The sequence below is a fragment of the Sander lucioperca genome, chromosome 6 (genome assembly GCF_008315115.2).
Source record: "Sander lucioperca isolate FBNREF2018 chromosome 6, SLUC_FBN_1.2, whole genome shotgun sequence".
NCBI classification, from domain to species: Eukaryota; Metazoa; Chordata; class Actinopteri; order Perciformes; family Percidae; genus Sander; species Sander lucioperca.
The window spans coordinates 5,491,475-5,510,594 of record NC_050178.1 but is presented as its reverse complement, the minus strand read 5'-3'; the positions used below and the strand labels follow the sequence as shown (position 1 = coordinate 5,510,594).

The following is a 19,120-nucleotide window of genomic DNA, read 5'->3' as shown; positions in this document are numbered from 1 at the left end:
CTCTCACGATGGCTCCTCCGGTCCCCAACCTCACCCTCCTCCCCATGTAGCCGCTGCTCAAAAGCAAATAAAAAACACCTACTGCACCCAAGGAAAACAGATATTCGTGTTCTCTGTTAAAACTTGTCTTTTGTCCTCCCTCCTAATGCTTTTCCTTCTGTGGATAGCTCCAAATGGGTTGTGTCTGCCTCCTTTCTCTCTCTCTCTGTCTCTCTCTCTTACACTTTTTTTCATTTTCTTTGATTTCTCTCTCTTCCTCATTTTCCTTCTCTATTTTTCTTTCACCTTCTTGTCTCTCTTTCTTTCTGTCTTTTTCTTACAGTGTCAGTAGTTAATAAATGTCTTAACTAACTCTCACGCTAGGGCTCAGGTGTTGACTTTAATTCGATTTTTTTCTAAAGTCCCTCTTATTAGTGCAACAGTTCGATCAATTTTGAGCATGTTGAGCTCTACGTTCAGTAAAAAGATTTCTAATTGTTTGCTGTGACATTTTCATAATGCAGGAAGCTAAACACAGTAATCTGAAATATAAATTTTGTAGTGCTACACCTTAGCTATAATAATGTATCAGCACACACAGAATATGTAATTACTGCCATTTAGTTATTGTAGAGTAAATAGGGTTCTCTGTAACGTAGCTATACTTCATTGATCTCCATATAAAAAAACACTTATTTAATGTTTGTTAGCTGCCGCAGTATCTCATCTGTAGCTGGAGACGTCGCAGCCTGCAGACTGACCCTTCAGGGCTGAGCCCGGTCCTGCCCACCCAGGTCCTTCCATGTTGTCAGGTGTTAGGGTGCCACTCGGCGCAGCGCCTGACTCCTTTGTCGTCCCTCTGTACTCCCTGTCTCCATCAGCTTGTCTCCCTCCCTCCTCGTCCCTCAGACTGCCAGGGGCACGGCCCAGCACTTCCTCAGTAAACCTGACCCCGGATGTGCACGGCATTGTGGGCGGAAAACTACCTGGGCACTCTATTTTAGCTCTAAAATTTCATTCCTCTGCTGTACACAGTTACAGGTCTTGACATAATGAGAAAAGAACACGTTGGATTCACCTGTTAAGGCTTTAATGATGGTTGATATTTTGTGCTCTGTTTTGTCTGTGATAGATGAAATGAAGTTGCCCTTCAACATGCCCTTCACAATGCAATGCATATCCTCTGATTATGTGTCTCTCTGAGCCCTCTGCCCTGCCAGTCTGAGGGGTGACCACTTCCATCAGGACCTTCACCCACCTCCCCTGCAATAGTTGGCCATGTTGATGCCTGCCTGATCTTAAAAGCACTCATTGTGGATAATCTGTGTGAGAACTTGCTTCCCAACTCATCACGTCTTGCAAGTCAGTTCTCAGACATCCAAAATATGTTAGGTTGAAACCAAATGAATCTGAAAATGTTTGTTGACAAAGTCAAAAGGAAAAAGAAGGTGTGAGTGTTTGTGAAACTAAAGAAGTCGTCCATTGAGAGTCAGGTTCTATTTTTGGCACCATCTTGGCTAACGCTAGTGTTCCCATGATACCTCACTGTTGCTATGGTAAACCCCCTTCTGCGTCCCTGCACCTCTGAAGATCAGCTGCTGTTTACCCACAACTCCCGACGGCCCTGCCCACTGCTCTTCCCCGATAATCTTCCCCTTTCTGTTGCAGATTTTGAATCACTGCTGCCAAACAGTTTTGAGTCTGAAGGACATGTATTCATTGCTCCCAGGTAGCCCTGTGTGTGAATGCTTGGTGTCGTTGATGGTCATCAGTGTTTGGTCTTGTCTTTCGGTGCACTATATACTTATTTTGTGGTGTTGTTTCGGTTCCACGTTCAGCCTTTTTTATCTATCATCTGCTTTTTTTTAACTACTCCTTTTATGGTGTTGAGTTGCACTGTGTGGAAGTGGCTGTGTTTCATTTATTCATTTTTCATTTTGAATGGTGTGTTTTTTCACGTCAAGGACCCCTAAACTGACACAAATTAGACCACAAACGCCCATCTCAGGTTTTATGCTTTATGATTTATGTTTTAATACAGAAAGTGAATGATACCCATGACCAAAATAGTCATAAACTCTGTCCCAGAAACCCACTTTGAAAACCACTGTGATAACTGAAAGTAGCACATTTAAGGAAAATACAAAATCCATTATAACCTTATAATATGAATTATTTTTGCATTTACCCATTCTCTTTCCTGAGTTAACCTCATTACAACAAAGAATTGAAGCCACATTAAATCTTCTTTGCCTGCTGCTGCTGTGGTGGTGTATGTTTGTATTACCCATTTACATTTAGGGGTTGTTGGTTTGGAAAAATGGATATTGGACGACAAAAGCTACAGTATGAAAAAATGACTGACATCCTCTTTGCATGTGCTGTTTTGTTATCAAACCCTCATGGCCTCCAGCTGCAACCTGACTTCTGAAACACACTGATAGAAATCACTCCTTCATTGAGATGCCAGTGCTCTGCGACACGGTCCCAACCACATTTTTGACGTTTTGATCGACATCCATCTTAGCATATTGGAATTTAAGCTTTAAGACACGCATGTATAGGGCTTCATGCATCCCCGCTTTGTGTTGAGTGTCCCTCTGTCAAGGACAGGCAGAGTGTAAATATTGCATAAACATGTTTGTTTTTAGCTTCTTTCTCCGAGTTAAAACGCCTCGTCTGTTCCTCAGGGAGTACTGCAATGATCTAGAACTGTCCAACAACAACACTGAGTTCCTGCTAAACTTCATTGCCCTCATGGAGAAGGTGACACCGGACTCCAAACAATGTGAGTTTCATTTCTTTTTCACTCACACTGATTTTAATTGAATTAATTCAAAATTGACTTTAATGGTTAAGGCTGGCAATATTATATATTTTTGTTAAACAAATCCAAATAAAATCCATTGATAAGACCAAAACCAACCATGAGTTAATCCTACTACTAAGTATTGTCTGTTTAGTCAAAGTTATAGGAAAATGTATATATGTCAACACCAAGCTTGCACAGAGACAGGGTGAGTTTTGTGGATTTACTTGGCTGGAAATTGGTGAAACTGTTAAATTTGAAAGAGAGAGAGAAAAAGCATTGTGTTCATATTCACTACAATCGTAAGTGTTTATGTCATTCAGGAAGAGAAATCTACATCTAATGTGGATATAACTGACATTCTGTTTGTTTGCACCTTTTTCTGATCATCTCTACCTAAATGTGTTTAGGTGACAATTTGCTTCTCCATAACCTGATCCTGGACACTGGCATCATCAGGCAGCTGGTCGAGAAAGTGTGGAAGAATAAAGACTTGAATACGTGAGTATGGTTAGGGATCTTCATTTTTATATTTGACTCTGAACAGTGTTAATTTTGACAGCAAATTCTGATTTAGTCTAAGTCTTAGTCTTTTGAATAACACACCATTTAGTTTTAGTCTTACTTTAGTCATCTGAAATCTTTTAGTCTTAGTCTAGTTTTAGTCGACTAAATATCATAAGAGTTTTAGTCTTAGTCTAGTCTTAAGTCTTTTAGTCTTAGTCTAGTTTTAGTAGACCAAATATTAGCAGATTTTAGTCGACTAAATCTACAGTGGATTTAGTTGACTAAATGTTTCTCCAGAATGTTTGGTCATTGGAAGTAACCATCAGTCTGTTATGGAATGGTATTAAGGTTTGAATATGCGATACAGACACAGATTTAACAGTTCGTCCTAGACCTAGCTCTGACATTTCTGTTGTTCATGAGACATGTCATTGCCCTCGGACTGGGTGCACTGCAAAATGTTAGCGTGTTGCTAATGAGCGAAGTCAACTGAAATCAGCCAAAGCTGTGTAACTAAGACTGTGCAACTAAACACAACTAAGTATAATGTAAACAACCTTACTGTTGTGAAAACGTCCTCAAAACTGTGCAAAGTTCTGCAAACTCGTCCTCCTGTGTAACTGCTGCTGCGTTTGTTTAGCTGTTGCGCCTGTATTTGCCGCGGCTTTTTAAAATGGCTCTGCTGCTTCCGCATAAATCAGCCTACCCTCAAAGATTCGCTCTGATTGGATTTCTTCCCAACTTGTCCCACAAAAAAGAGTGGTTCTGATTGGATCTCTTCTCCATTCGTCCCGCCCTAACATTTTCATCTCATTTTTATTTGTTGACTATAGTGTTATATTTCGTCACAGTCTTCGTCATCATATCTGACTTTTTATTTAGTTTTTATTTAGTTTTCGTCCGTGAAAAAGGTTTGTTGACGAATATTTTTCGACATAGTCTTCGTCAAATAAGATTTAGATTTGATTTTGGTCTCTTTTCTCCATCCTGACATCTAGATATGGCTTTCTGGCCGTGTTTGCTGCATCAGATGGAGGTGTAACAAGAGTGTTTCCGAACAAGTAAGTGCACTCCTCATCAAGGCTGTGTGTCTGTAGATCTGTTTTGTTTCTCACTTTAGTATCTTAAAGTAGTAAGTTGTGAAGACTTCAAATGTGTCAGTATAGTGGGAGGCTTGTACATCAGAGATGTACAGCTTCAATGTCCAATGTGCTCTTAAATCTCAGAGCTGCAGAAACCTGGGAAGAAGACCCTGAGCCGTTTAATGCCAGCTATTACCGCCGCAGTCTTGACAACAAGGGCTACATCTTCCGAGCGCCTTATCGAACAGGTGAATGATTCTTCTTTCGTTCTTGGGTTATATATCTCACACTAAGCCTCATAATGTGTTGTGGCTGTTTTTTTCTAACCCCCCTCCTGGCTTGTTTCTTTATTTTGTTTCCCTCTTGAAGCCCGGGATGAGCTGCTGAACCCAGATAACGACACCATAGGGATCCTGGTCAGCACGGCTGTGGAGATCACAGTAGGAGGGAAGACCATCAAACCTGCAGGTGGGTTCAGCTCTGAAAGAGGAGACAAAATCCTTATAAAAATGGATGTTAACGAAAATGTTTTAGAGCAGGGCAGAGATAATTACACGTCTGTGTTTCTTGTCACTTTGCGTGGACATGTTTGTTGGGCCTTTTATTTGCATCTGTCTTTTTGGTTGTTTCCTAACTTCTCTTTCTCTCAGTGGTCGGAGTAAAACTAGACCTTGAAGCCTGGACGGATAAGTTCAAGATTCTTGCCAGCAACCATACTGACAACCATCAAGGCTCGAATACAGTAATGAAATATACATTAAAAGTTCATTATATTTACAAGCTTAAGTCTTCAGCAGTATTTCTTAGATGTTCTTTGTTGTTTTCTCTGTGACAGTGTGGACCAAACAGAGGCTGTGAAATGGACTGCGAAGCCAACAGTGAGGTACGTATTTCTACTAATGTCTAATGTGCTTTCTGTATTCCGCTCGATCTATTGTATCATAGCACTGTACAGTTTGGGCTTCTAATGAACAGCCTATCTTTGCCTCTGCAGGATCTCCTGTGTTATTTAATAGATGATGGTGGATTCCTAATCATGTCTAATCAGAAGGATGATTGGAACAAGGTGGAGTTAATAAATTCATTTTTACACTGACCACTGTTTCTAACTAATCTTTACACTCATATTAACCAGTGGTTCTTATTCCCTACAGGTGGGCATGTTCTTCAGTGACGTTGATCCCTACTTGATGTACGCTCTCTACAACAATTCCTTCTACAACCGCAAGCAGTCATTTGACTACCAGTCTGTGTGTGAACGGATGCCCAACAGTGAAGCCGGAGCTGCACCCAGGGGAGTGTTTGTGGTAAGAACAGCAAGAATTAAAACAGTAGACTAGATGACAATGCGTTGAATTGATGGCATACGGTGAAACTGATGAATATGTGATTGAAATATTGTTGTTACGTTTGTCTCTTTTCGTATGTATCTGCAGCCCACAATTGCCGATTTTGTAAACGTGGCTTGGTGGACATCCGCAGCTGCATGGTGAGAGTCCTCAAGCTCAAATGAAGAAAAAAAGCACAGCTGTAACATACAGTACACACATACTGTACCTGATGAAAGAAATTTGATGGATACTCCTAGTACACAGTACCATATTCACTGCAAAATACATTGCTGTAACGTATTACTAATCCCCATTTCCTGTCTCCACAGGTCCTTGTTCCAACAGTTTATGTATGGACTGGCTTATCATAGCTGGTTTATCACAGGTGGGTGCAAACAAGACAATCATTAAATGTTATCTTGGTGTTTTACATGTCTGCATGTAAAGTTTAAAGCTTTAGTGCGTAACTTAACACCTCAAATATGAATGAACGTCCGTTTCATTAAAGCCATCGCCAAATGAGTTGCTACAAAGCTAATTAACTTAATTGACTATCAGCTACACAAAACTCTCTGTATTTCTCAGTATGGCTATGCTCAGAAAATTGTGTCGTCCAGTGACTTTTGCACGCAGAAAATCGAGTGAAGATAATTACCTCTTCCGGATTGCTCCGGTACCGCAGGAAATTCTGCCGGATGCATGTATTTTCCGTTTCCTTCCGCTTTAAATTCGGTGGATTAATGAGGACTATTTTTGACTGCTCCTCTGGAGGGTAAATTGAGACAACTAGCTAGACTGTCCAATCTGAGTTTTTTCAGTGGCTCTGTGCGGAGTTTAGCACCGCCCATGACGATTCTGATTGGTTTAAAGAAATGCCATTTAACCAGAGCATGTTTTCCCGAATGCTATGTGGAGTAGCCAGACCCTCCTTCAGTGAGCTTTGGAGGAGGGTCTGGCAAAGCAAGACTGCAGGAAGATAAACACCTACCAGCACCTCTAAAACTTACTAATCAACACCTTGCACCTTATTTGTTTAATACGTAGACAATCATAAAAACTGTCATTTGTGGTTTCATGGGGAAGTTATGGCAACAATCTTTTCATCTCACTCTCAGAAAGAAAAAGAACTGTATTTCACAAAATTGTAAACTATTTCTGACCACTTAAATTGGAGTTATGAGGCAAGACTTTTAAAGTGCAGCGACTAACAGTTAAATTATATGTATTAGCATTTAAAGTGCACAGTGTTCCTGTGACATTAGTTTGTTTCCAGACTGTAACTACAAACTATGTAAAGAAATGGTTTTACAGCCAAGTGTAGACGTTCATCTTTGTAATCCCATTTTAAGAATCAGGTCTTATAAATCAACTGAAATGACAAGTGCATCTCTTATGTCTTTGTGCTCTGGTGATGCTGCAGATGAGGTGGATGCAGAAGGAATGGACTCCAAAGAGCGGAGTTGTGTAATGATCCAGACCCAGTACTACTTAAGTAATCTCAGCAGCTCCTACAACATACTGCAAGACTGTGGCAACTGCTCCAGGTCTGTGTATACACACACACACACACACACACACACGCACACACACACACACACACACACACACACAAACGCACACACACACAAACGCACTGTGAGAGAGGCACAGTTAGCAAGATTCATCTTTCTGTCGGAGCTAATAAACTCTGCTGATGATTAAACCGCATCAGCTTTAATGAAACGGTCACTTCATTGGCTAAATGAGCCTTACAAGACTGTCTCATGAATCTCGCTGATCCATTAGCAAATGAGACTGTGATGTAAGCAAGCAGAGGGGGGTTGTTGACTGAGTTGTCTATCGCTCTCTCTCTGCAGGCTGATTCATGCCAAGAAGATAAACAACACCAACTTGCTGTTTGTGGTGGCAGAGAAGATGCCATGCAACACCTGTGAGATAGAGAAGCTGTCCCAGGAGGAGGAGGAGTGTATCCTTTTTCACATTGTACACCAGCTGGCAGAAGAGAAGACATACTAGATTATATCTCCGTATTACCGTACCTGTGGAAACGCAGATGTGTCACATTCATTTCAAGGTTATTTTTATCATGGTGGCGTGAATCATGACCAGTCATTTAACATCTGTAGGACTGTGTGAGTAATCAGGGTGTGGGTGGATGATGAAACATTGCAACAACAAAAAAAGACAGACAAAAGCTGAAATTCAAAGCATTTTTAATTTTCCTTAATTGAGTCAATTTTTAGTCAAGGAGGAAAATCCATGTGAAGAACTGAACGTGGCACGCTATCGAAAAGGACCCTCCACCTGCTATGACAACAACATCTCTGTAAGATATTTCAGCACATTTATTCAAATAAAAATAAACTGTGAGTTGGTAAAAATGTAATTGTAGGGAACATAATGTTCATGGAATAGACTGATAAAAGTCACAAACTAATCTATGAATCATGAATAGGACATTAGTGCATACAGGTAATGGTAGTGGGTAATATTCACAGTTTATTGATTTTCAGCAGAATCATATTGGGATGATGAGATCTTATAATTTAAAATTTATAAATAAGTTTTATTTCTCCTGTCCAACATAATGATTATGAGCAACAGTGAGACACAGTTCATTACTTTGAAAATCAGATTATTTTGTATGTGATTTTGCAAACATTAGCTATATTGTGACTGATATATAGCATTATTACTCAGCCCTACATACAGTACAGGCACAGTGTGAGAGAGCACATGCAGTTTTTAGTTTACCTTCAAGTTTATGACAACTGTAGTTCTTTATCTTTAAGGGAATAGTAAGACATTTTGGGAAATGCACTTATTCGCTTTCTTGTTGAGAGTTAGCCATGAAGACTGATACCACTCTGGAGGCTTGTCATCACAGTGGGATTGCTAGGCAACCAGCTGAGACTCCAGGAAGTCACTGGTCCCAGGCTGTGTCCAAAATTACTCCCTATTTACTATACATACATTTACTGTCCACCATTTTATTTCAGTGTCCGAATTCTGGGTGTGTTCTGAAGTTGATCCACTATGTAGTGCCTCTACTAATTCTACAATGGAACAAAAAAGTGTGTGAATGTGCTCTTTTTTTTGCTAACATCCCCACTCCAGATTTTATTTATGTTGAAATTACAATTGAGCGTCAGTGATTACGTAAAATGATGATGATAAGCAAGTGTCTGAAATCTCAATTTAATGCACACTGTTGAGTGTCTATTATATAGAGAGTAGTGAATGAGTGAACAAGGAAGTGATTTCGGACACAAACATAGTCCAGCTCATGACCTACGATGCTGCTACTTGTCGTTTTTACTTTTTTTTACTTGTACAAAGCAAACAATTAAGATATAACACATTTAATTAGTGAGCTTTAAGTTTGCTGGTAAGCGGATTTGACAGACAGACATGAATATGGCATCAATCTTATCATTTAACTCTTGGCAAGAAAGAAAATAAATATGTCTCACAAAATATCAAACTATTCTTTTAAAACAATCCCAAACTTAAAGTTAAACTGAAAATTGTGCGAGAGAGAAAGTCCACCTTCCTCTTAGCAGTTTCTTACTAAACAAAAATGTTTAGCATGTGAATGGACAGAATGAAACAAAAAAGTTAAATACATAGTTAGTTAGGGAGTGGATTCTTCCTTACTTACTGTATACATTAGTTGATATGTTTGATAAGTAAGAAAGCATAAGTCATACATATCTTTTTTCCCATTAGCATGCAATATTAAAACACACATCTGATGCACTAGATGTGTACTTACAGCTTCAGTTTTCCCTCTGCAGGAGAACACATCAGACTGTGGACGGGGCCACTCCTTCCGTCCGTCCCTCTACACCTTACTGCTCATTCAGCTGCTTCTGCTTTATCCGGCCATTAGCCCCCACTTTCACTCTCTACTACATTAATTACATTTTCCTTCCACTTGTCCTCCTTTTAGCCCTCCCGAGCTTCTTTCCCGACCCAAATGCCTCCAACCCCACCTCCATGCCCCTATGCCCTCCCCCTGATATAGTCATAGGTAATAATGGGACTTCCCTTCACGGCAAGTTGGAAGCCCTGAGTATCGCGCTACCCAGCTCGCTTCAGTTTGTGTCGCTTAGTGACAACTGCCGGACGTTTGTGTCCTCAGCCAGTTAGCCTTCATCTGAAGGAGGAGTGGGTGGTGCTGGACCACCTGTATCATAAGAGGCAATGTCAGAAAAGAGAAAACAACCCCCTGCTCCCCATTGACCACCCCACCACCTCCACCATCCAGAAAAGGGAGGGGAAAGAGGACAGGCCGATGTCCTTGTTACAGACCTCCCACCTCATACAGACTGGAGAGTTGAAGTTGTCTGTCCGCCTTCACCTCTGTCCGTTAGACAGACGGTGGGACTTCTTCATCTTCTTCTCTCCTCCATCTCAGAGTCTCACCGCTCTGTCACACGCCTCTCGTAAGAGGCTGTGGGCCATTTAGCAGTTATAGCCATCATAAAAGAAAACAACAGGAAAAAAATTATTGTCAAGTATAAACCGCTGAAGTGATGAGTATTCCAAACATACAGCATATTTAGGTTTGAATTGGAAAAGGAAGGTATTAAGTGTTTGTTTAAAAAACATTAATTCATTTATGCACTATATCTACTTGCCAAAATGAGATAGACTTTCATGTGGTCTTATTTTTTTATAGCCAAAACACGAGGAAGAAATGACTTCTGATTTAGATTTGGGATAAACCATGAGAGGAAGAGGAGACACTCGGAAACTGAATGCTGATTCATTTGTGTAATGCCTAATTACAGATTAACGCTTTTAAAAAACGTCCACTGGGGATTATTGTAATTACATGATGGTAATCGCATTTCTTGAAGTACTTTCCTCACATTTACTATTTAAGGGTAGTGCTATCTGGCTTACACACTAGTGACAGCTGTAAAATGTGAATCAGTGTTCGGTCACTGCAGATTCAGAGCATCGTTGATGTTGTGTGTTATTCTCCTTTATGATCAATCGACCATTCTGACCTCTGGTTTTGGACTGATGTTAAAAAAAAAAAGAATCCCTGTGCTCTGATGCGAAAGCTCACCTCTGCCAATCCTCATGAGGCTTCTCCAATAACCTCTACTAACACTCCTAATCACGATTTGTATGTGTGCTTTACTTCTGCTCACACAACAAACACACCAAGATCTCTGCCTCATGACCGTCTTATAGTTGTTCCAGGTGGGTTTTTCTTCTTCTTTTTTTAGGCTTGTAATACCTTTGACTGATGCTGTTTAAACTTTAAAACCATTCGCTGCTGGGGGCTAGGGGCTTATCAACATTTCCAACAAAAGTGCAGAAGAGGCAACTAAATATGGTGATCACGTGCAGTAGTAGTCTGGTTGTAATCCGTCACAGTTCATCATTTTGATCATTACGATGTGTGAAAAGTCATTTAGACTCCCATGTTTAGGAGCCGCTCTGTTTCATAGTGCCTTGATGCACTTTGTTTTGGACCACATCGGCTGTATAAGAGTAGAGCTACTGTATAGTAACTTTATAAAGCAGCCATCTTTGAGGCTTTGGATAACACGGGAGCCTGTGAGACTAAGGCTGTCAGCTATAGAAATAGCTTTATACAGAGCCATCGCTCTGACCGGCTCAGACTTAATGTATTTGGCCTCTCGGCTGTGGATGCTCCAGAGCCACCTGACTGCCATTATATGGAGTTACTATACCGTTCCTTTACAAAGCCATGTATAGAGCTATGATACACTATCAGTATACAGCAACTTAACTGGCCATAGAGTGTTTTTAGGGCCACCTGACTGCTATAGTTCTGCCTGTGTGTGTGTGTGTGTGTGTGTGTGTGTGTGTGTGTGTGTGTGTGTGTGTGTGTGTGTGTGTGTGTGTTTGCGTTAATAGCACTTAAAGGGAATGTCTTAAAAAATGAGTTGTGCAGTGTTTGAGGGATGACAGTTGGTGTAGCATAGCTGGTTTTTCCTGTTCCTATGTTTCAACTGACACAATCCAGTGTTTTTGTAGAGGAAGAAAAAAAGGGGCTGAAACAAAAATAATCCATCTTTAGCCATCAATCTGCCTAAATGTTAATCTAAGGGAGCAGAGGTGTCCGAAAGAATGTGTAGTTCATCAGTGTTTTCTGCTTCAAATGCAACATAGTTAACAAAGCCTCTATAAATGCCTTAGTGTTACACAGTATACAGAGCTCTGATACCTTTCCCTCCCTCATGTACACTCACACACAAACAAATAGATCCTCAAACAAATAGATAATCCTAAATATTCACTCCCCTGGGTTTTCTTGGTGTTCTGCAGTAAGTATAGTGAGTTCTAATTTTTGCGTCTTGGAATGATTCCTTATTGATTGATGCCTGTTTTGATTAAATGCTTGAAAGCCAAGTGGGAGTTTTAAATTTCAAAAAGCCTCCGACCTTTGATGTCCACATCCACCCAAACCTCACTGTATTGCTCAGGTGGGACGACTCACGCAACAATTGGAACCTTAACTACACACTCTGTACAGTTGTTAGTACTTTTTGATGTGACAAACATGCTGGCACAGTAACTGCAGCGCGGCTCCGAACAAATCTGACTCAGAAAAACAAAAGACTGTTAAAAAAAATAAATTTAAAAGACGTACTTCCAATTCGGCTCCATTCAGTGTTGAGTACCTACTGGGTCATCTGATGCCAGATGCAGTTTTACTTTTCTGGTATTTGTTTGTCTCTGTTCTGTGCCATTTAATTCTGTCTGTATTTCCCTTTTTTACACTGTCTGTAAATGAGCACTACACGTGCCTGTGGAAATGTACCCCCTGCAACTTCCTCTCTTTTCCTGGCTCTGTACGCTTACAGTCCTTACACCTAAACTAAATATGTAGGCCTATAGTTTTTTGCACCTGCACCGAGACATTTGGCACAACACACCTATAAGCAAACATGTAATGACACTTACTCATGCCCGGCTGGGAGATGTCAAGCACCAGGCAGAAGTAAGCCAAGGACGTCACTTCCTAGGTGTTTTTTTTTTTGGTGAGCGGGTGGAATATCAGAGACAAAGTCAGGGAGTGGGTCTCCACAGAGCAGCACGGGCCGTCCAACAGAAGGTCATGGAGGAATCATGTAGTGACGTCTGTGTGTGCAAAAAAAAGTCTTCTGAAGGAAACACACGTCTGATATCTGTGGTTTGACAAATTTACTTTTGCCAAAAAATAAATAAATAAATAAAAAATAGAAAATTGGACCAGCTTGGGGATGATGAAAGGGAGGGGGACTGCTTTAGGACAAGACCCTAAAATAAGTAGGGGATGGTTTTCATAAAGCCTTTTGCCCCCTCCCATCCCGACCCTCGCTGCATCTGTGTTGGTGCGTCTCTGTGGGAAAGACGTGTGTATGTGATTCTGTAGTCTGGTGCTATGTGACCATGTTTGACAAGTGTGTAAAAAAAATAAAAAAATAACAGCAAACATTTAGAAGAAAAAAAGTGTAAAATCAGTCGAATTTTAAGTGAAGTTATAAAATATATAGGAATACAGCACTGTTGATAAGTTTGAGATCTGAAATCAAAACATTTTGAATTATTTTTTGTTTTGTTTTTATTTCTTGTACGTGTGTGAGTGTGAATGTTTGTGTGCGTGGAAGATTTAGCTCCTTTTTTTCTGGGCACTGGTCCATGTCGCTCCATTCTTTTGTACAGATGAAGCTGAAAAAAAAAAGAAAAAAAAGAGGGCAAAATTTGTAAAATATTGTGTCTGTGACTCCTTGTAAAATATTTTCAAATTGTTTATTACAGAGAATCAGTTATTAAATAATGTTCATATTTTTCACTTCATTCAGCGTGTGGGGTTTTTTTTCAGTCGAGACACTGGTGGAGATTCATTTATTTCAGGTTACACTATTATTATAAATAAAGTGTAAAAAATATTTTTTACACTGAAAATAGAAAGTCTTTAAAAAAACGTTTTAAGGCCCTGACACACCAACCCGATAATCGGCTGTCGGACAGTCTGGCGAGGTCAGTGACTCGAGTCTGTTCGGTGTGTTCCGTGCTGTCGTCAGTCAGAGGAGCCGTCGGCCTTCATTTGGGCCAATTTGACATGTTGAATCGGAAGGCAGGCAGTCGGACTCAATGGCCAATCTGATTGGTGGAGTGCTAACTCGGAAATGACGAGCGGGATGAGCCTGACTAACGCCTCTCAAAATCTGACGAAAATCTTTCAAACTGACCTTTATCAATCTGAAATGAAGACAGATTCAGCAACTGCATGGCCTATTTCTCGCTTAAAATGTTTTCCGAAACACGATTCGGTGAACTATCTTCGTAAAATATGAGATTGTATTCCGAATGAAGCCGCCATTATGCCCGGTTGTAAAATCCGGGAGCAGCCAGACCCACGTGACGCGTTCGCCCAATCAGCTGCCGGTTTTCTTTTTTTGGGCGACTATACAGATTAGCACCGCCTGCTGTTATGGAGACATATTACGTCTCGTGCAGAACGTACGCTCAAGTAGGCGTCGCTTCGGTGTGTTCCGAGGCACTTTTTTGACCAACTCGGGGAGGCAGTCAGTCCGGCTGCCTTTTCTGTCGAAGGTCGGCCATCGGATTGGTGTGTCAGAGCCATTACATCTTGGAAATACACTTACTGTATTAGCTTTTTTAAGGAGACGAGACAATTAACTTATGTTTCTCATATGATTCACACCAGCAGCCGGCTAAATTAGCTTAGCACAAAGACTGGAAACAGGAAAAAAACTTGCTAGAACAAACATGTTAATTAGTGGGTTTTAGAAGCAATGGTAGGTTGATTTTGTTATCTTTGGACACAGCCAGGCTAGTTTCCCCGTTTCAAGTCTTTATGCTAAGCTAAGTTAGCTGGCTGTTAGCCGTAGCTTCAGCTTTACCATATAGACATCAATCATCCTATCTAACCCTCGGCAGCAAAAGTGAATAGTTTAGAAAAGTCTTGATTTTCAGTTTTATTACTGGCTTTTACGGTACTATTTAAAAAGTCACAATGAGTTTGTGCAGGACGTTTGTGGTCTAAATTACTGTATGTGTGACTGTTGCTGTTGAGAATCTCTCCACTGAAACACAACAAGCAGCTTCACAGGGTATTAAGGAAGTCAGTGAGGGCTTTGTGCCAAGTGTCCGGGTCGTCCAGGTAACAAGCGTGACCCGCTCCTTTCATCACCACCACGCTGTGATTGGCCAGATTGCTCAGGTTGCTCAGTGACAGTTCTCCAAGCTGAGTGTCCTGGTCACCATAAACTATCAGAGATGGGACCTGGAGGAGAGACGGGACACAAAAACACACATAAAGAGATCTTTCTGATGAATCATTTCCAGAGTCCTTTCTCTATTTAAAAATAAATCTAAGTTCAAGCCCGTAGCTAAAGGGATTTTAGATGTCCTCTGTTTTACCTCAAGTTTCAAAAAAAGCAAACGAGTCTTATAAAAAGATAAGAGGCAAGCTTTTTATTTGTATAAGGTGTAACTAATTCATGCGTCAATAAGAATAAAGTAAGAACAGGCTAGTCAGGCAGACCTTAATATTAGCTTTCATTTTAACCTCCCGCCCTACACACCTTTCCGACATCAGATTAGGAGGGGCTGTGTCCCACAATTACCGTTAACTCCATCCGTTCACACCCACTTCACGCCATGATCTGTCAGCTGAGTGTTGGTGAGAAAAGAGCCGGGGTTCGAACGTCTTTCTTCATTATTGACACAACTATTTCTGTCGCTTTTCATGTGAACAACCGATTGCAACACCTTGAATGTCTTCCAGCATCTGAATATGTGTGTCCTCATCCCCATATTTAAACTATTATAATCTCCCCAACCTGCTTTTCATCCCAAATTCTAGTGTGGCCATTTGTAAGAGATATTAAAACTTTTGCCTTCTGATGATGGCAGTCATCACATTCAAGGGCTCAAGCTCCAGAAATGCTGGAACTCCAATTTCCATAATCACAAGTGTATTTTCCCTGATAACCCTGAAAAGTATTCTACATGCATAAAAATAACCCATGAGTGTTATTCTATTATTTCTTTTATAACTGCATTATAATGAGTGATGCCTTAATGTATGAGCACAGTTAAATTGTATTATGTCAAGATGGAGAAGATTTGAACTACTTATATTTTATAAACATATACACATTTTTTCATGTAAAATCTCAACCTGCAAAGTAACTAGTAATTTTATCTGTCAGTTAGTTTGTATCTGTTCTCTGTACTCTGTACTGTATCTATTTAGTTATTTTTATATCGACATCTCATTTTAATATCATGTCGCTGATTTTCTGCTTCAATATTTTCCCCAAATCGCCAAACATCAAGCAGCCATGAAGCTCTCATTTACTCAGACATGTTCGCTTGTTTTTGGAGGGGAACGACTTTTGGGTAACAAACACGTCTCCTTCATGGATAATGCCCTGTCACTTGGTTTGCCATCCAATAAATTGAATTTTGAAACAGTTTAGAGCTGGATAAAAGCCAGTGTGTGTGAAAGTCACATGGTATCTGCTCCTCTCATAGCCTCATGTAAAAGGGAGAGCAGGTTGTGCTGAAAAATGACATTCATGGTTGCTCAAGTTATCCTTAAAAGAAGAAATGAAGAGCACATACTGTTAAAAAAAAAAAAAAAAAAAAAAAAGTTTTGCAGGAAAGTGTGGTGGAATTTCCATTTTGTGCTAAGATGAGACAAGGGGGAAACTTAGGTAACATAAGGTCACTCCCAGGTCACAGGTCAGGGGACGAGAATATCTATTCAGCCATACTCCAGCACTAAACCCGTCCTGTGTTTAAGTGTGAATTTATGTTTGTCTCTAGAGACTGAGGGAGTCTAGGCAGCTGCATGATAAGGGAATGTTGTGTTCTGGGGCCGTCAGCGAAAAAAACGGCTAGGTGGCGACACACACTGGACTTGCAAAACAACAAGATTTAGGTGAGCATCTGTGTTTGTGGCACCTATGTTATGGCGCCATCAATATCTTTGCACAACCCAAACTTGACAGCTTCAGCAGGAGATAAATGCTTCATGGAAATACACAGATTCTCAGAATTGGGATGGCACTACATGACACACATTGTGGTTTAACTGCTTAATCCTAAATCTGCTCAATCCTAAATCTCCTCGATCGAGATTTCATTAAATGCTTCTGTGCAAGTCATCAAAGTCTCCCAAACTTTCTTCATTTATCCAGAGTCGAGCTGCTCCTGTGTTTTTCCATAACAGAAAGAAAACTACAAAGGAATATGAAGTATAACCTCACACACAGAATGTACCTTTACACTCTGGTATTGCTCTGCTGTGAATTTGTCGGTGCAGATGGGAGCTACAGGGATGTAGGCTCGTATCAGAGCCTGGTGCTGGAGGAGGAAGGGGAGGGAGTACATCCCACTGAGGGACGGACTGATCACCACCACCGGGCTCAGGCTCAGCTTCTCACACACCTCCTTCAGGAAATCTGCAGGGGCCGGTTCTCCAACCGCGGCCGGGGCCTCGGCTGACTTGGACCGGCCGAGCCCTGTGGACAGATAGATAGAGAGCGGACTAATAAAGGCGTGAGAGAAGAAGAAGACGAGGGCAGCAGATTTTAATATTTAAGTTTTCAAACTGGGATACATGGAGGGAGAGACATGAGGCAGGGAAAAAGGGAACAGGTGCATGCTGGTGTTCTGCAAACAATAACAGGAAGTTATTGTAATTTGGCTGCTGATTTGGCCTCCTTACCAACACCGTCAGCAGTTGGTGCTGCACCAGTGACTGGGACACAGCTCATGGAGTCAGTTAAGGAACCCATCACGCCCGATTTCCCCAATTTGCATCAAAAATAGCCCTCCATATTGGATGACATTTAGGGCCATCAGACTCACCTGGCAGGTCGATGGCGACCGCACGGCAGCCTGCTTTGGCCAGAGTCTCCAGAGTGCCAATGTTGAGCCAGTTTTCTGATGAGAAACGGATGCCGTGAAGGAGTAAAACTGACATCCTAGCTTCCCCTGCGGCAGGTGCACTCTGTCTGTAGAACAGCGGCGCTTTGCAGCTCTCCACCTGCACACTCCCCTCTGTCATCTTAACGGCTGACATCCTGAACAGAAAAACTGCAGAAAACAGTCATTTTACTTCACACTGTTACTGTAACACACTATTATTATGGTATGGTAAAGTAAAAGTAGGCCTACAAAAGTATTAGCATCAAAATATACCCAGAATACAAAAAGTGAAAGTACTCATTATGCAGAATGTCCCATTTCAGAATTGTGTATATGTTATCTGTATTATAACTCTGAATGCATTAATGTGTAAGCATCATTTTAATGTTGCAGCTATTAAAGGTATAGGTAATTTAATTACTTTATATACTGCTGGGTATCTTAATGTATAATATTACATACTCATTTATTATGTTGATTATATTTTGTATTAATAATTTGAATCTGCAAAGCAGTTAGTCCCAGCTGTCAGATAAATGTAGCGGAGTAGTTATTTAAAGTAGCACAAAATGGAATCACTCAAGTAAAGTAAAAGTACCTCAAAATTGTACTTGAGTAAATGTAGACTTCTCAGTTACTTTCCACCAGTGGTTGTAAAAAATATAAAATGTGTCTTCATAAGAGAATTATAAGTGCTGACAAACGTACATTAATAAACACTTGAAAACTACTAAAACTACTACTACTACTACATTATAGTATGTTATCTGTATGAAATGCATATAAATGCTTAATAAGGGGACTTAAAGTAAAGTTTTACCCTGTTTAATATATGGAAAAGTAGCGTACATCCCTCTGAAATGTAGTGGAGTAGAAGCATAAAGTAGCATAAAATATGTAGGTATAGTAGTACAGTAGGTAACTTGATGACATACTACAATACACTACCATACAACCAAAGCTTTTATAGAAACTCATCAGGTAGGAGCTGCTGACATCTACACACCAGCTGTTTCAGTTTGTTTCAATGCAACAACAACAGCCTCTCTGTCAGAGCTTCAACTAGGTAAACATTGTAAGTTTCTCCACAAAGACATTCGTTGCATTGGACTGCGCCGTTTTGCACAATGTTGCTGTTAATTTGTTCACACTCCCTACGCATTTAAATACTGGGCTTTATTCTTGTCCAGTTCAGTGTTGAAAAAGAAGAGTAAACAGTCTGATCAAAGTCCAGATTAGATCATTTGATTCGTGCTCGCTCTCAGCACTTCATCACAAACACGATGAGAAAAAAAACCGCTTCTTCTTACCTGACACCCTGCAGATTTGAGCGGATGATCAGCGTGTAAAATGAAGCAGGACAGTTTGAGCGTGAACCATAGACTGAACCAGCTACAGTTTCACTTTTTCCCCCCGAAAACAGGAAGACAAAACATCCCTGGAAATTGTTCTACTGACGTCTAGCGTTTGTAATG

General features: G+C 40.6%; 2 protein-coding genes across 7 annotated transcripts in view; one reads left to right on the top strand and one right to left on the bottom strand.

Annotated features, from left to right (window-relative positions):
* The window catches only part of cacna2d2a (calcium channel, voltage-dependent, alpha 2/delta subunit 2a), a 150,419-nt gene extending 136,884 nt beyond the window's left edge, over positions 1-13,535 (top strand). For all 3 annotated transcript variants that reach the window (XM_031301543.2, XM_031301542.2, XM_031301541.2), the window contains 16 exons: positions 1,648-1,708; positions 2,670-2,767; positions 3,199-3,289; positions 4,294-4,356; positions 4,522-4,625; positions 4,747-4,845; positions 5,028-5,119; positions 5,213-5,260; positions 5,372-5,443; positions 5,532-5,684; positions 5,814-5,866; positions 6,038-6,093; positions 7,129-7,252; positions 7,565-7,674; positions 7,952-8,034; positions 9,506-13,535. In XM_031301543.2, the coding sequence (XP_031157403.1) occupies positions 1,648-1,708; positions 2,670-2,767; positions 3,199-3,289; positions 4,294-4,356; positions 4,522-4,625; positions 4,747-4,845; positions 5,028-5,119; positions 5,213-5,260; positions 5,372-5,443; positions 5,532-5,684; positions 5,814-5,866; positions 6,038-6,093; positions 7,129-7,252; positions 7,565-7,674; positions 7,952-8,034; positions 9,506-9,628 (1,430 nt within the window). In that variant the 3' untranslated portion in view covers positions 9,629-13,535. The remainder of the gene's footprint in view (positions 1-1,647; positions 1,709-2,669; positions 2,768-3,198; positions 3,290-4,293; positions 4,357-4,521; positions 4,626-4,746; positions 4,846-5,027; positions 5,120-5,212; positions 5,261-5,371; positions 5,444-5,531; positions 5,685-5,813; positions 5,867-6,037; positions 6,094-7,128; positions 7,253-7,564; positions 7,675-7,951; positions 8,035-9,505) is intronic.
* abhd14b (abhydrolase domain containing 14B) lies at positions 199-19,080 on the bottom strand. Of its 4 annotated transcripts, none has more exons than XR_004105316.2 (5): positions 18,956-19,080; positions 17,586-17,813; positions 16,995-17,236; positions 14,754-14,988; positions 199-217 (listed from the first exon to the last, which is right to left on the bottom strand). XR_004105316.2 is itself a non-coding variant. In XM_031301548.2 (4 exons), exons 2-4 carry the CDS (start codon positions 17,797-17,799, stop codon positions 14,809-14,811), a joined length of 636 nt encoding a protein of 211 aa, XP_031157408.1. In that variant the 5' UTR covers positions 17,800-17,815; positions 18,953-19,077; the 3' UTR covers positions 14,204-14,808. The 4 variants fall into 4 exon arrangements, 2 of the variants coding, with proteins under 2 accessions (XP_031157408.1, XP_031157407.1); XR_004105315.2 differs by lacking the exon at positions 199-217 and adding an exon at positions 12,743-13,406; XM_031301548.2 differs by lacking the exon at positions 199-217 and having other exon boundaries at positions 14,204-14,988; positions 17,586-17,815; positions 18,953-19,077.
* Positions 19,081-19,120: the final 40 nt, after the last annotated feature.

Excerpts from the sequence above, each read along its gene's own strand:
- abhd14b (XM_031301547.2), bottom strand. The coding sequence starts at position 17,799 with ATGTCAGCCGTTAAGATGACAGAGGGGAGTGTGCAGGTGGAGAGCTGC. Across the intron at positions 17,237-17,585 it reads GGTCGCCATCGACCTGCCAG|GGCTCGGCCGGTCCAAGTCA; the intron begins GTGAGTCTGATG and ends ATCTGTCCACAG. Across the intron at positions 14,989-16,994 it reads AGCAATACCAGAGTGTAAAG|GTCCCATCTCTGATAGTTTA; the intron begins GTACATTCTGTG and ends TCTCTCCTCCAG.